The sequence below is a fragment of the Melanostigma gelatinosum genome (genome assembly GCF_949748355.1).
Source record: "Melanostigma gelatinosum genome assembly, chromosome: 7".
NCBI classification, from domain to species: Eukaryota; Metazoa; Chordata; class Actinopteri; order Perciformes; family Zoarcidae; genus Melanostigma; species Melanostigma gelatinosum.
In genome coordinates this window covers 23116904-23131784 of record NC_136640.1, presented here as the reverse complement: position 1 = coordinate 23131784, position 14881 = coordinate 23116904, and the positions used below count along the sequence as shown (strand labels likewise).

The 14881-nt window shown below is 44.8% G+C and overlaps 1 protein-coding gene across 2 annotated transcripts in view; it reads left to right on the top strand.

Moving 5' to 3' along the window:
- The window catches only part of LOC306780074 (alpha-actinin-4-like), a 60705-nt gene that overhangs the window by 26520 nt on the left and 19304 nt on the right, over positions 1–14881 (top strand). For both annotated transcript variants that reach the window (XM_079272275.1, XM_079272274.1), the window contains exons 2-4: positions 6786–6900; positions 8701–8820; positions 13995–14081. In XM_079272275.1, the coding sequence (XP_079128401.1) occupies positions 6786–6900; positions 8701–8820; positions 13995–14081 (322 nt within the window). The remainder of the gene's footprint in view (positions 1–6785; positions 6901–8700; positions 8821–13994; positions 14082–14881) is intronic.

Genomic DNA, 14881 nt, shown 5'->3' with positions numbered 1-14881 from the left:
CCCCATTTTAGTTTTTTTATAATCCCCGTGCCTCTAAGAATAGGAGGCCTTGTGTCAGGCCAGACCAGACTAGCTGCCGAGGCCTTTGGTCTGGTGCAGCCGGTCCAGTCTAGTACGGCTCCATCCGAAGTTCCTTGAGGTTGTAGCTCTCTGCCAGCAGGTCCCATAAAACTCCTTTAACTAGCAGCTCAAGTTAAAGTTTTGATGCAGCAACTTGCCGTCTGCTTCCGTTTTTTATAGTTGCGCTTTTTTCGTTCTCTGGCTCGTCGTCGTGCCAAGCCCGGGCTTCACCTCTACACAACAGGCCTCTCAATACAACCAACCTGACTACGTTTACATGCACACGATATTCCAAAAGACTGCTTTCACTCATGAATTGTATTTGGATTATATATTTCATTACATTGCAATTTTCAGTTTCCAGAGTCTCTTCCTAACCTCCCCCGTGTCACTTTGGCTCTTCTTCTCTTTAGTATTTTTCACGACAGTCTCGCTGGTGTTGTCGAGGTGTTTTTTCAGCAGCAGCACAGTATGGAGGACAAACACTGCTGCCTAATTAATTCAAACCGCACTTTCAAAAGGTGCAAACTGTTGCTCTGCAATTGTTTTTACAGGAAGTGACAAGACGTCTTCATGTGTCAACAGTTTCATCAAGTCAGAGTCTCAACGTAGCAGTGAGATATGAAACCGAGATGAATTGCACAACTGGGCTGTGGTAGGAGTGTGTTTGCAGCTTGTATAGAGGTGTGTGTGTGTGTGTGTACGTGTACCGTGGCTGTGCTAGGAATACATCTTGAGGAAGACCTTGAAAAAGATGTGGCTTGAAAGCGTGTAGCCTTTTTGACTTGTGAGAAGAAGTGTTGCCTCAATGAGGTCAAAACTCTAAGTGTGAAGAAAATGAAGTGTGAAGAAAAGTGTGTAACTGAGACTGTATATGAAGTGGACGTAGTCATTGTGACTTCACCAATTGGTTCGTGGGCTGCTGTTTGGAAGCACTGTTCTTTTTGGCCATCGCCATTTTTTGCTACCGCCGTCTCGGTTCTTGTCCATCGCCGTCTTTGTTTTTTGGCCGTCGCCATCTTGTCTTTGTGGAACCAGAAGTGACACGAGAGGATGGCGTTAGGTACAGCTAAATGCTGAACAAGACTTTCTTAGGTGACCAAATTCTTACAATTAACTTTCATGAGCTAAACACGCAGTGAAAGGGGCTCATTTGTTAAGACGAAAACACGGACAACACCGTGGTAGTGACCTGTCAATCACAAGGTAGCCCCGCCCTAAAGCATGAAAATAAAGATATTTCATAACTTATTGAACAGACTAATATGGTTTAGTAAAAACATGTTTACCAGTTCAATGTTTCTTTTTTTTTTCCTCTGGAATATTTTCTGAGATCTGATAAGATAAATGTTTATTGATCCTCAGACGGGAAAATCTGTTGTTGCGGCAATACGGATATAAAGAGAAAGTAATAAAAACAAGACTAGAATTTAAAAAGAACTATACGAGCATGTGGAGAGTTAAAGTGACAGTATGATAGCTGTTTGTTGAAGAGTGACACAGTCAGCAGTGTGGATGAGTCAGTGGAGCTGCCACAGAAACAGGCTGTCGGTGTGTGCAGTTGCTTTAAGAGTGAGCTCATTGGCGCTGGCAAGACAGAAAAAGGGTGTGATCTACAAAACACACACACTGCTGACATGCAGAGAATGCACGGCACTAGAGCAATAATAGTGTTCAACCTGGCTCATTCTTCCCAGGTATAGCAAGACACACTAATATCTGTGTGTGCATCCTTCAGTATAAATACAATTAGGTTGCCTATGTATTCAGAGAACTGCACATGCATTAAGTCGTTGGGTGTGGGAAGAACTGGTGAAATAGTTGAAGAGAGCAGCACAGGTATATGATAGGTGTGTAGTGGACCATCCATTCAACTGTGTGTGTGTGTGTGTGTGTGTGTGTGTGTGTGTGTGTGTGTGTGTGTGTGTGTGTGTGTGTGTGTGTGTGTGTGTGTGTGTGTGTGTGTGTGTGTGTGTGTGTGTTCACTGTTTCAAATGGAGGTTTGTGTCATGTGTTTTCATGTGCGTGTGCATTTTAGAGTTTAAAACTTCTGCAGAGTTCCTCTCTTTGAAACGAATAGCCATCGGACCCTTGACCTTTGACCTCTGTAGGGCCCATTAGGGTTGGGTGGTGTCACACTGATGACTGTGTGTGGAAACGGAGATCAAACGGCTGACCCCAGTAGACCCCGTTAGGCTCAGTCTGTTTTTCCACCCTCTGGCAGCAGTAAAGCAGCGAGGAGGCGGCTGTATATCTGCCACGGAAGACGGAGACACGTTGGACGACTTAACCGCTTCCAGATATTACTCCAGAACACAAACAAGGATGTCTGATTTTGTCGAGGGACAGTTCATGCTAGAAATCCTGACCCGGTTGCTGAAGATAATCCACAGACCTTGTTGTGGGCAGTTTCATGGTGGAACTACAAGTTCCTTGTACCAAGACAAAGATGAACATGAACGCATTTTAACATCAGTCCATTGCACTTTGAGAGCTAGATCTATGAAGAACTTTGTGCTCTTGTAAACAATTTAATCATTAAACCCGTTGGTTGTATATGTACAGCGATGACACCAGTCACACCCACAAAGTGTGATAAACGAGACGGGGGTCAGGGCGGGTCGGTTGAGGACAGTCTGCCCCTGGGTTGATGGTATTGCAGGGAGTCCCTCCCACTAACCCTGTGCACCGTAAGGCTGCTTTGATAAGGATTTTCTCTTTAATTTGTTTAGACAATGATAGATGTAACAATTGGCCGCCGCCGGTAGATAAAATTATGACTGTTACAAATGGAGCTTCGGACGTGTAAAATCCCCAAAAGCAGCTCTAACCCACGTCACCGTGATGATGCGTCGGGGTTCAGCAGTGGCCTCAAACGGCGAGACGAGAGCCCATGCGCGAAACAGTGATGTCAGAGAGGACGTTGTCCACCGTGACTACAGATACCGGAGGATGAGAGCCAAGCTGGGTCGCAAGTGTTGAGAAGGTGCCGCGCAGACGTCTGCTTGTTATGTGTCCTCAGAGCAGAAGTCCTCTGGTCTGCGCGCGCGCGCGCGCACACACACACACACACACACACACACACGGAGCAGCTTAAACAGGCTTCACTGGCACTCGGCCCATTTGGTCAGTTCACTTTTAAAGTCTGTCGGTTCAGCCAGTAGATATCCACGACAATCAAAACTGGAACTCTGATGCGATAACGACTTGCAAACTCATTTAAATGAGCATGTTAAACTGGGTGATTTGAAAGCCAGTCGAGGTGAAGCAGTTGAAATAATGCTTGCAGGCACCAGTACAAGGTTTGGTCGCACCCTTCTTTTCTGTTACAGCAAAACATGAGTCAATGCTCAGTCTGTCCCTGCTGCACTTTCCCCACTAGCCTCCTCTCTGTCCTCATTTTTGCCTTTTAGAATTATCAGCCATGTGCTGCTTAATTTTTGGCAATCAGTAATCGATGGTGGCTGATATCTCTAATCCATAATGATGTGTTTGTACGAGGGGAGTTCAGATCAGTTCACCTTGCCTGAGATATCTCACGATAACGTTGTCACATGCTAGACCTGATGGTGTGTGTGTGTGTGTGCGTGTGCCCGTCCGTCCGTCCGTCTTCAAACATGTAGCAGCACCACACCTCGTTGTCCCGGAGTGACATCAGCTAGCCAGAGGCGTGCTACGTCCCCCCCATGATCAAAGCTAGCTGAACGCTGTCACGGACTCGACTACAGGGCTACTGTAAGCTACGACGAAGCCGGGCTGAAGTGCCCTCGAGCAAGGCGCAGAGCGGCTGACGGGGGTCTGACCTCCGGTCCCTCAGAGGGAGGTGGATGAAAGCCGTGGGATCCGCAGCCTCGTAAAGTTCCTCTAGCTCCCTGCAGGTCTCGACCCGTTCCGGTATCATCCTCGTCCCCGCGCCCAGTGGCAGCGCTCCTGTTAGAACAGAGCCCGCGTTTAGCACGGCTGCTCTCCCATACGGTTTAACGCTCCTTTTATTTTCTTTTTTTTTTTTTAACAAAAGCATCCAAACTTGCAGAAACCCCTCGTCGTTCCTCACTTCGCTCCGTCCGGGTTTAGGTGGCAATTCAGAAAGATTTGTTTTTTAGTTTAGTTCACTTGATGGTCCACCAACAGCTACACCTCCTCTTTTCTTTTAACAAACCTGTTCAACATCTGTTGGTCTTGGAGCATGGAACAGTCTGTTGCATCATACAAACTCTGTACGAGGTGAGGTTCATAGTAAAGTTTGTAGAAAGTACTTTTCAAACAAAGTTTCAGAGTGAGACGAGTGTGTGAATGTTGTTGTTGGGAGATGTGGCCATTCTTCTATCCAGATATAGATCCTTTATATCTCTGACTATAAATATCACCATGTAGCATGTTTTCTGCTGTGTGAAATAACTACGTCTTAAAGTGAAATACTAGATTAAAAATAACATAAATACAGGTCTATTCCATATCTTATCGAAACAAAGATTTCTACACGTCTGAATCGACTCCATAACCTCGCTGATTATTCTATTGTCATTGAGTTTTTTGTACTTCTTTCAGACCTGCTCTGTTTACGTTCGGTGTCATCGCGATGTATTGGACGTGTAAGCGCCATGGCGTCACACAATGTTGTCTGTTATCTGGAGGTGTGTGCGGCCTCCACATTGTTTTATTCAGTTTGTTAGAAACAACGTTGTAAAAATTCCAACTGAAAGACATTTTTACACATCGTCATGTCGTCCAGCCCGTTGTAATGCGCTTTACCAAATTAGATTTTTTTGTATTAAAATAATAGAAATACAAAACGTATTGTCGATGCTTTACGATGCTCTCAAACCGGAGGGTTCTTTCATCTTTGCAAGGCAAGGCAAGTTTATTTGTATAGCACATTTCAACAACAAGGTAATTCAAAGTGCTTCACATGAAACCATTTAAAACAGAAAAAGAAAAGGAGATTTAAAAACAATTAAAGAAACAGTGTAAGAAATAAAATTCAGTAGTAAAATGCAGAAATGCAGGAAATTGATTAATATATTAATTGAATGTGGTTCAATTAAAGGCAGCAGCAAACAGAAAAGTCTTCAATCTTGATTTAAATGAGCTGAGGGTCTCAGCAGACCTGCAACTTTTTGCAGTGCAGAGATCAGTGACGGTGATGGATGCAGCTCCGCTCTGATTGTCTGCTTTGTGTTGAACTAAGCTGGAACTTCCTGCTGCATTGTCGTTAACTCTCTCTCTCTGTGTGTGTGTGTGTGGGGTAGAGAGGGCATTGTCTTTCTGCTGCCCCCCTGCCCTCCCAACTTTGTCTGTACGTCTGTTTGTTTATGTGAAATGTATCTCCCCTTCCTCCCTCCTCAGCGTATGTACTGGTCCAGTGTTAAGTGTGTGTGTGAGTGTGACCCTCCCCCAGATAAGCAGATACCAACCCCCAACACGCACGCGCACACACACACACACACACACACACACACACACACAGCTGTGTGAGAGAATACAGGGGGCTGAAGGGTGCTATTATCCAGGAGGCTCAATGGGCGCTTTGTGGCGGTGTCCGTGGTGGGACGGGGGGGGGGGGGGGGGAGCTGGCAGGGCAGCGAGTCCCCCTGTCATGATGTTTGTGAACGCACAGCGGTGGAGAAAGAGGTTGATCCGTACGGGTCATACCGGAGCTAACGGCTAACGTACGGCGGTTCCATAGAGTTCCATTATCTGGAGCCTTGTATAAGCTGCTATAACAAGACAAGACGACAAAAAATATCATCGACAATCGGTATCGACAGCACAAACATGTTCTCGCGGGCATCTCTAAAAGTTATATTTGCGCCTTTTTTTTCTTCTGCTGATCCGATCTGTGACTATAAACGCTGATACGATCCATACCGTGTGTGAGTCTGCAGTGAAGCCAGAGTTCATCTCTAGGATTTTAAAATAAGTCTATGAATTGTCTGGTGAGAACTCATCTTTATCCTCCAGTCCAAAAGTGAAATGTATATAAATAAAGATGAAATGTACAATGAAAGAAAGCATCAGCAAATTTCTTAGTTACGAAACTACTAAATGTTTCTAGTTCATCTTACTTAACTGTCTGTTTTACCTCCTTTTATTTTCCAGCTGGGGAAAACCTACTTTCCGTCCTTCACGTTCTTGCTTCCTTTTTCCTCCTCCCCTCTCATGACGGACATTCCCTCTCAAAGCTGTTTCATTCCACCCGTTGTGCTTTATAACACGTATTTTAGTCACTTGGCATTTTTTAGGCACTTGCCCTGAATTATGTAACACGTCAGGAAATAAGTGTTTTGACACATTGACGAGCCATAAGTGTGATTTCTGACTGAGTGGCGTGACAAAAGCTCTCAGTGCCACAAAACCCTTTCACAATAAAATGATTCCAAACACATTTCTGCTGGCGAACCAGAAGCAACGTGAAAGCAGCTGTTGACGTGTGAGATTTGTGCTGCTCGCAACGCCACATTGTCATTGTGACATACAGTGTAAATTGTTCTTTGATGTCACTGGCCGCTCATTTCTTAGCTGTAGGTATTGTATTATAACATCTGTCTCCTCCCCTTTTTTCTTCTGCTACTTCCTGTCTAATCAAAAGTAACTCCCTGACCTTCCTTCCTGTCCATTGAAATTCATTTTCTTTTGATTTGAAAGTGATTTATTGTCATAAAAGCTGAAAAACCAACAAACCAATAATAACCATGTGCCTCCTGTTTCTGTTCTCTCTCACGCAGACGTTCACGGCATGGTGCAACTCCCACCTGAGGAAGTCCGGCACGCAGATCGAGAACATCGAGGAGGACTTCAGGGATGGGCTCAAACTGATGCTGCTGCTGGAGACCATCGCAGGTAACTCGTCTGTAGAGAGTCGGGCTGCAGAGTGGACACGTTTTTTAAAGTTATATCTCGACTAAACCGGCCGTAGGGACGTTTTACACAGAACCCGCAGGAAAAGCCGTCATGGCACACACACACACGTGTCTCTGAGCTGTCAATCAAAATGTTGTTGGTTGTTTAAGATGCACAACGTCTCTGTCTGTTCCGGGGCGTGGTCGCTCACAGCCTCAGCATGGACCCACAGACTGTATAAAGATGGGCGACATGACAGCTCAGCCCCCTTGTGGTTGGCTGCAGTACAGGTCCCAAAGTCCTCCATGTTAGCGCCCAGAATAAATCAAAGTAAACGTCGAATAGATTTTTCCCAAATATGCGGTCTGTGATTTTTGTGGAGTTCTTGTCACGCCGATGTATGTTAAAGTGTTTGTTCATTCTTTATTTGATGCTTAGAGATTCATGTGACATCATGACTGACAGCTGAGTCAGCAGTCCCAGATCTGGATGCTTGGGGAAATGTACGAGACAGGAGCTGTAACTTTGACTCTCCATAACCGTCTGGGTGATAGAGCGTGTGTCAGTTTGTCAAATAGTGGCCGATGGTTAGCCACCAGTCACTCGGGGACGTACGACTCCACATTATAATCTAGACAAATGTTAAATACTACATCAAATAGCACTCGTACTTCGAGACCAGCACTCCACTCCGGCTGTAAATGCCAGCAGACTTAAAATTTTGATTTGGATATTTAGAATGTTTGAGCTATTTTTCTTCAGAAAGTAACGATCCACTTTATGTCCATGCATTCCAGCAATAACCTTCAAAAATCCACGATCGACCTCCAATTTATAGAGGTATCGTGGTTCGTTATTGTGTGCTTGCCAAAAAGCCACCGCGGCACTGAAGTAGCAGCTATGTGGCTCACGCTAACAGACTGTGGCCGCCTTGCTCAGCTCATGATTGGCTCTAGCGGGTGTTTGGGCAGGACCTCGATGCCGCTGTGGCTCCAAATGACGTCCAAATCGTCCAAGTATTATTTATTCCCTCAGTAAACATTGTAAACATGAGTTTATGGTCTCAATCTCTAGTTTCAAGTCTTCTTCAATACAGCATGATGTTCATTTCGTAAATTGTGGTCCATTTAGAGTCCAATAGACCATAAAGCAGAGCATGCTTTAGGGCGGGGCTACTGTGATTGACAGATTGCTACCAGAGCCGTATACGGCGTCACTACATCACTCCACATTCCAAATATGGTTACCGTTCATCGGTTGCGAGGAAAACAACATGGCAACAGTCGTATTCCCAGATGGCGACTAAAACGGCAGTCCACAAACCAATGGGTGACGTCACAATGACTCCGTCCACTTCTGTTGTACAGTCTATGGGCAGCGTCCTTAACTGGCATGCTTTGTCTTTACCTTTGTACAGTGGAAGGAAGTGGAGCCGCGTCGCCCATCTGTATATACGGTCTATCTATTGACCACAGAAGCATAGAGAACCTGCTCTACATCTGTCACTGTATGACTGCAGTCCTCTCCTTGTGTTTAATAGCAGGTTGTAGCTCAGTAGATCATCATATTAACTGCTATAATAAAATCTGACCTTCTTCACATTCACTCCAGTTTTGTTTTTTCTGCCTTGAGCGACGGCATCGTCCCCTCTGTAACTCTAACTGTCCTGACAGTGTGTTTCTGCTGAGCCTGTGGAAACATGCTAAGCTGTCGTCACCGCAGGAGCTAACTCTTCACTTTTTGTTTGTTCCCCCGTGTGTGTGTGTGTGTGCGTGCGTGTGTGATTGTATGTTTCCACAGGCGAACGGTTACCCAAACCTGAGCGAGGCAAGATGAGGGTGCACAAGATCAACAACGTCAACAAAGCCCTGGACTTCATCGCCGGCAAAGGAGTGAAGCTGGTCTCTATTGGAGCAGAGGGTAAGCGTGTAAAAAGAGGACACCCGTCCCCAAATAGAAACATATTCATTAAGAGTCCTCAGACCTCACTGGTAAAACATGTCATCATCCACCTCTGTCCTGCTTAAAACTTCTGACCTCACGATAGAGGTCAGAAGTTCTACGCAAGAGTAGAATCCACAGCGACGGTAAATCTGAACAGGGTTTAGTTAAAAATAGGGCTGTGCTGAAGAAGCTTTTTTATTTTGCTTCTGATCAGTCTTTTAATATTGAATATCTGGAAACCAAAGCCAATGTTTCTTTATTTTGTCCCCCATAAGACAGCTGCACAGCATACTGATGCTAAAGTAATATCTCACACAGTAGAATTAGAAAATGAATTTCAATCAGGATGGTGTAACAGCTGTCTCTTCATAAACACAGAAGCTGCTCCGTCTCTTTAAGAACACAGAAGCTGCTCCGTCTCTTTAAGAACACAGAAGCTGCTCCGTCTCTTTAAGAACACAGAAGCTGCTCCGTCTCTTTAAGAACACAGAAGCTGCTCCGTCTCTTTAAGAACACAGAAGCTGCTCCGTCTCTTTAAGAACACAGAAGCTGCTCCGTCTCTTTAAGAACACAGAAGCTGCTCCGTCTCTTTAAGAACACAGAAGCTGCTCCGTCTCTTTAAGAACACAGAAGCTGCTCCGTCTCTTTAAGAACACAGAAGCTGCTCCGTCTCTTTAAGAACACAGAAGCTGCTCCGTCTCTTTAAGAACACAGAAGCTGCTCCGTCTCTTTAAGAACACAGAAGCTGCTCCGTCTCTTTAAGAACACAGAAGCTGCTCCGTCTCTTTAAGAACACAGAAGCTGCTCCGTCTCTTTAAGAACACAGAAGCTGCTCCGTCTCTTTAAGAACACAGAAGCTGCTCCGTCTCTTTAAGAACACAGAAGCTGCTCCGATTCTTTAAGAACACAGAAGCTGCTCCGTCTCTTTAAGAACACAGAAGCTGCTCCGTCTCTTTAAGAACACAGAAGCTGCTCCGTCTCTTTAAGAACACAGAAGCTGCTCCGTCTCTTTAAGAACACAGAAGCTGCTCCGTCTCTTTAAGAACACAGAAGCTGCTCCGTCTCTTTAAGAACACAGAAGCTGCTCCGTCTCTTTAAGAACACAGAAGCTGCTCCGTCTCTTTAAGAACACAGAAGCTGCTCCGTCTCTTTAAGAACACAGAAGCTGCTCCGTCTCTTTAAGAACACAGAAGCTGCTCCGTCTCTTTAAGAACACAGAAGCTGCTCCGTCTCTTTAAGAACACAGAAGCTGCTCCGTCTCTTTAAGAACACAGAAGCTGCTCCGTCTCTTTACGAACACAGAAGCTGCTCCGTCTCTTTACGAACACAGAAGCTGCTCCGTCTCTTTACGAACACAGAAGCTGCTCCGTCTCTTTACGAACACAGAAGCTGCTCCGTCTCTTTACGAACACAGAAGCTGCTCCGTCTCTTTACGAACACAGAAGCTGCTCCGTCTCTTTACGAACACAGAAGCTGCTCCGTCTCTTTACGAACACAGAAGCTGCTCCGTCTCTTTACGAACACAGAAGCTGCTCCGTCTCTTTACGAACACAGAAGCTGCTCCGTCTCTTTAAGAACACAGAAGTTGCGCCGTCTCTTTAAGAACACAGAAGCTGCTCCGTCTCTTTAAGAACACAGAAGCTGCTCCGTCTCTTTAAGAACACAGAAGCTGCTCCGTCTGTTTACGAACACAGAAGCTGCTCCGTCTCTTTACGAACACAGAAGCTGCTCCGTCTCTTTACGAACACAGAAGCTGCTCCGTCTCTTTACGAACACAGAAGCTGCTCCGTCTCTTTACGAACACAGAAGCTGCTCCGTCTCTTTACGAACACAGAAGCTGCTCCGTCTCTTTACGAACACAGAACTTGCTCCGTCTCTTTACGAACACAGAACTTGCTCCGTCTCTTTACGAACACAGAAGCTGCTCCGTCTCTTTACGAACACAGAAGCTGCTCCGTCTCTTTACGAACACAGAAGCTGCTCCGTCTCTTTACGAACACAGAAGCTGCTCCGTCTCTTTACGAACACAGAAGCTGCTCCGTCTCTTTACGAACACAGAAGCTGCTCCGTCTCTTTACGAACACAGAAGCTGCTCCGTCTCTTTACGAACACAGAAGCTGCTCCGTCTCTTTACGAACACAGAAGCTGCTCCGTCTCTTTACGAACACAGAAGCTGCTCCGTCTCTTTACGAACACAGAAGCTGCTCCGTCTCTTTACGAACACAGAAGCTGCGCCGTCTCTTTAACAACACAGAAGCTGCTCCGTCTCTTTAAGAACACAGAAGCTGCTCCGTCTCTTTACGAACACAGAAGCTGCTCCGTCTCTTTACGAACACAGAAGCTGCTCCGTCTCTTTACGAACACAGAAGCTGCTCCGTCTCTTTACGAACACAGAAGCTGCTCCGTCTCTTTACGAACACAGAAGCTGCTCCGTCTCTTTACGAACACAGAAGCTGCTCCGTCTCTTTACGAACACAGAAGCTGCTCCGTCTCTTTACGAACACAGAAGCTGCTCCGTCTCTTTACGAACACAGAAGCTGCTCCGTCTCTTTACGAACACAGAAGCTGCTCCGTCTCTTTACGAACACAGAAGCTGCTCCGTCTCTTTACGAACACAGAAGCTGCTCCGTCTCTTTACGAACACAGAAGCTGCTCCGTCTCTTTACGAACACAGAACTTGCTCCGTCTCTTTACGAACACAGAACTTGCTCAGTCTCTTTACGAACACAGAACTTGCTCCGTCTCTTTACGAACACAGAACTTGCTCCGTCTCTTTACGAACACAAAACTTGCTCCGTCTCTTTACGAACACAGAACTTGCTCCGTCTCTTTACGAACACAGAAGCTGCTCCGTCTCTTTACGAACACAGAACTTGCTCAGTCTCTTTACGAACACAGAACTTGCTCAGTCTCTTTACGAACACAGAACTTGCTCAGTCTCTTTACGAACACAGAACTTGCTCAGTCTCTTTACGAACACAGAACTTGCTCAGTCTCTTTACGAACACAGAACTTGCTCCGTCTCTTTACGAACACAAAACTTGCTCCGTCTCTTTACGAACACAGAACTTGCTCAGTCTCTTTACGAACACAGAAGCTGCTCCGTCTCTTTACGAACACAGAAGCTGCTCCGTCTCTTTACGAACACAGAAGCTGCTCCGTCTCTTTACGAACACAGAACATGCTCCGTCTCTTTACGAACACAGAACTTGCTCCGTCTCTTTACGAACACAGAACTTGCTCCGTCTCTTTACGAACACAGAACTTGCTCCGTCTCTTTACGAACACAGAACTTGCTCCGTCCTGCCGATTGAGGACACAGGTCCAGGGCATCACACTGCTGTGTGTGTGTGTGAGAGAGCTGGAGGAGTGTGACCTTTATTCCTACTTTATCAGGAAAATGTGACATTCTTGCCACATGACTGCTGATACTGAACGCCATTGAACTCAAAGTTGCCCAAAATACTGCACTACCAAACACACTCTGCACGTTGTGAACTCGCACACACACACTCTTTCTGGCCTTCTCTGAAAGCAACCCACTAAAGGTCATCTAGTGGAAATGAACAGTGAGACAAATGCTGACATAGAAGATGGAAGAGGAAAGAATTGAGGGATGGTGGCGACACGATGAGAGAGGAGGAAATCCTACAGAAACATTGTAGAAGGACACATTCTGGTTCCCATGTGATCTTCAGGGACTTCAATCTTAAAGGAATACTTCATCCCCAAAAAATGTGTTTTATCAGCTACTCACCCTGTATTCTAGAAGAAAACTGCCTTCACAGTGAACGGAGAATCCCAAAACTAAAAAATGTAATTCTTCATTAATTGAAGTAAATGCAGCAAAACTATACCAAAACATCTGTTTCTCACACAACTCATGCTGTATAATCCAAGTCTCATTTATCCGGTTGTATTCTCACTACTTCCAAACGCATGCATCTTCACTGATTCTTCAAGATTTTCAAGGTAACACGGGGTGATTTATTAAATTAATGCTCATTTTGTGGGCAAAGTATTCCATTAAACCTTCCTGTAATACATTGAAGGACAAAGTTGGGGAGTCACAGTGGGTCATCGTGTAATACAACAGAGCAGGAGAACAAAATGAAAAGGCACTGAATTCAAAAGGAAGATCCTTACTGTCAGTCTGATATTGACTCAAAGACGTGTACATTAGCAGTGCACTGTGCATAAAACAGTTTGTACCTAAAATCTATTTATAATGGTGATAAATAATCGTGATCTCCATATTGATCAAGATAATTGGGATTATCATTTAGGCCACAATCTGAGAGTCAAACACAGAAGAAGGTTAGAATGACAGCGAAGTGAGAGTGTGATGGACTAACGAGAGGACGAGTGTATGACCGCACTGACGGACCAATGGTCTCAGGTCTGTGTTTGAGCTGTGAGTGGAACACGACACACCACCCTGGTGTGTGTGTGTCTGCCAGATAGCTGCTGATGCTGGTGGAAAAACTGAGATTGTGATATTTGAAAGTACCAGCCTGTAAATATTTTTCCCGGCTTAAAGGAATTTGTTGGTTGTATGAGTTGACGTTCTAAAGAGTAAACTAAATATTGATTTCACCACAGGCTCGGTTGGTCAATATGCTCTTAGTTTGTACAAATCCACAGTCGCTGGTGTTGGAAACAAGTTCTTAATCCAATATTGTTTTTGGGGGGGATATGTGTAATGAGTGTGTTTTTGTATGAGAGAGATTTAATGTCCTGAAGGAAGGGTTAGTTGCTGGGCAGGACGGCTTTAAGTCTATTTCAGCATAAGATGATTACATTCATTTAACATGCTAATATGCCATGATTAATACAGGCTAACGGCGTGCACAGTGGCTGATGTAGTTCATTTGGACAGAACGTGCAGACTTTTATATTCCCCCATCAACCAATCGATTGGATTAAACAGTTGACTGCATTTTATATCTACGATAATTTAATTTTATGAAAGACATGATGAAAGCATCTCACTTGGAAGAGAAACTGGAAGCTGTGGGTGGGTGTGTCGGCATTATTAGATGAAATAGCAAGGTTGTACAAACAGCAGTGACAGACGGTGGATGTAGACGCAACAAAAGAAATGTGCTGATTGATTATTGACTATTTTCATTTAATATTTTTTTGTGCAGAAATCGTGGACGGAAACGCCAAGATGACCCTGGGAATGATCTGGACCATCATCCTCCGCTTCGCCATCCAGGACATCTCTGTAGAAGGTACAACTTCCTGAGGCTTTCAGTTTGCATCAACACATTCAGCAGCAGCTTGGCAGAGAAGTGCCTTGCTGAAGGGCTCTGTTTTCAGGATTATGAAGGCACGGTTGGTAATATTTACCTGACATCCTGATAGCAATCAATGAATCAAATGTTCTGTCCTCAAGCTGCTAGCTTGCCAGCTGTGAGTGCAACAGCCATGTTTGTTGTTTACGTTATGCTCATTTTGGGGGCGTGGCTTTTGAGGGAGGCCTGACGGGGACGGGCTGTTTGTGTTGCCGACTTGTCGACTTCCTCGCTAGATTCAGCAACTTTTGTAGCTGCTGCTGCTAGCTGCGTTTATTGGAAAAGAGTTGGCAACCCTGGGCTGTGGGAACAAGAGTGAAAGTAACGGAGCTAAAGATACGTACTTTTAAGCTGACTGGGATAATTTGCTCTTATTAAATTTTTTTCCATGACTTGAGGACTGGCTTTGCTTGCTCACCAAATTTATTTGTGCTTCTTTCTTTAGTTGATATTAAACTCGTTGTTTTGTCTGACAGTGTTGCTTTATTCCATTTTTGGTGCATTTATAGTTTAATTGATGTGGGAGGGACCTCTCGTTAATGTTACCCTGTTGATCGTTTCATTGATCATCATCACTGTTGCGCATGTGTCTACTTTCTGTTTAAATACCTGTTAATTTGGTGCAATTTAAAGGGTTTAATCCTCATTTTAAATTTAAGGAGAATACTTTGTTATACAACGAAAAACTGCTTCATATTTTAAACTTTTTCAAACCAAGTCTCCCCACTAATGGTCGT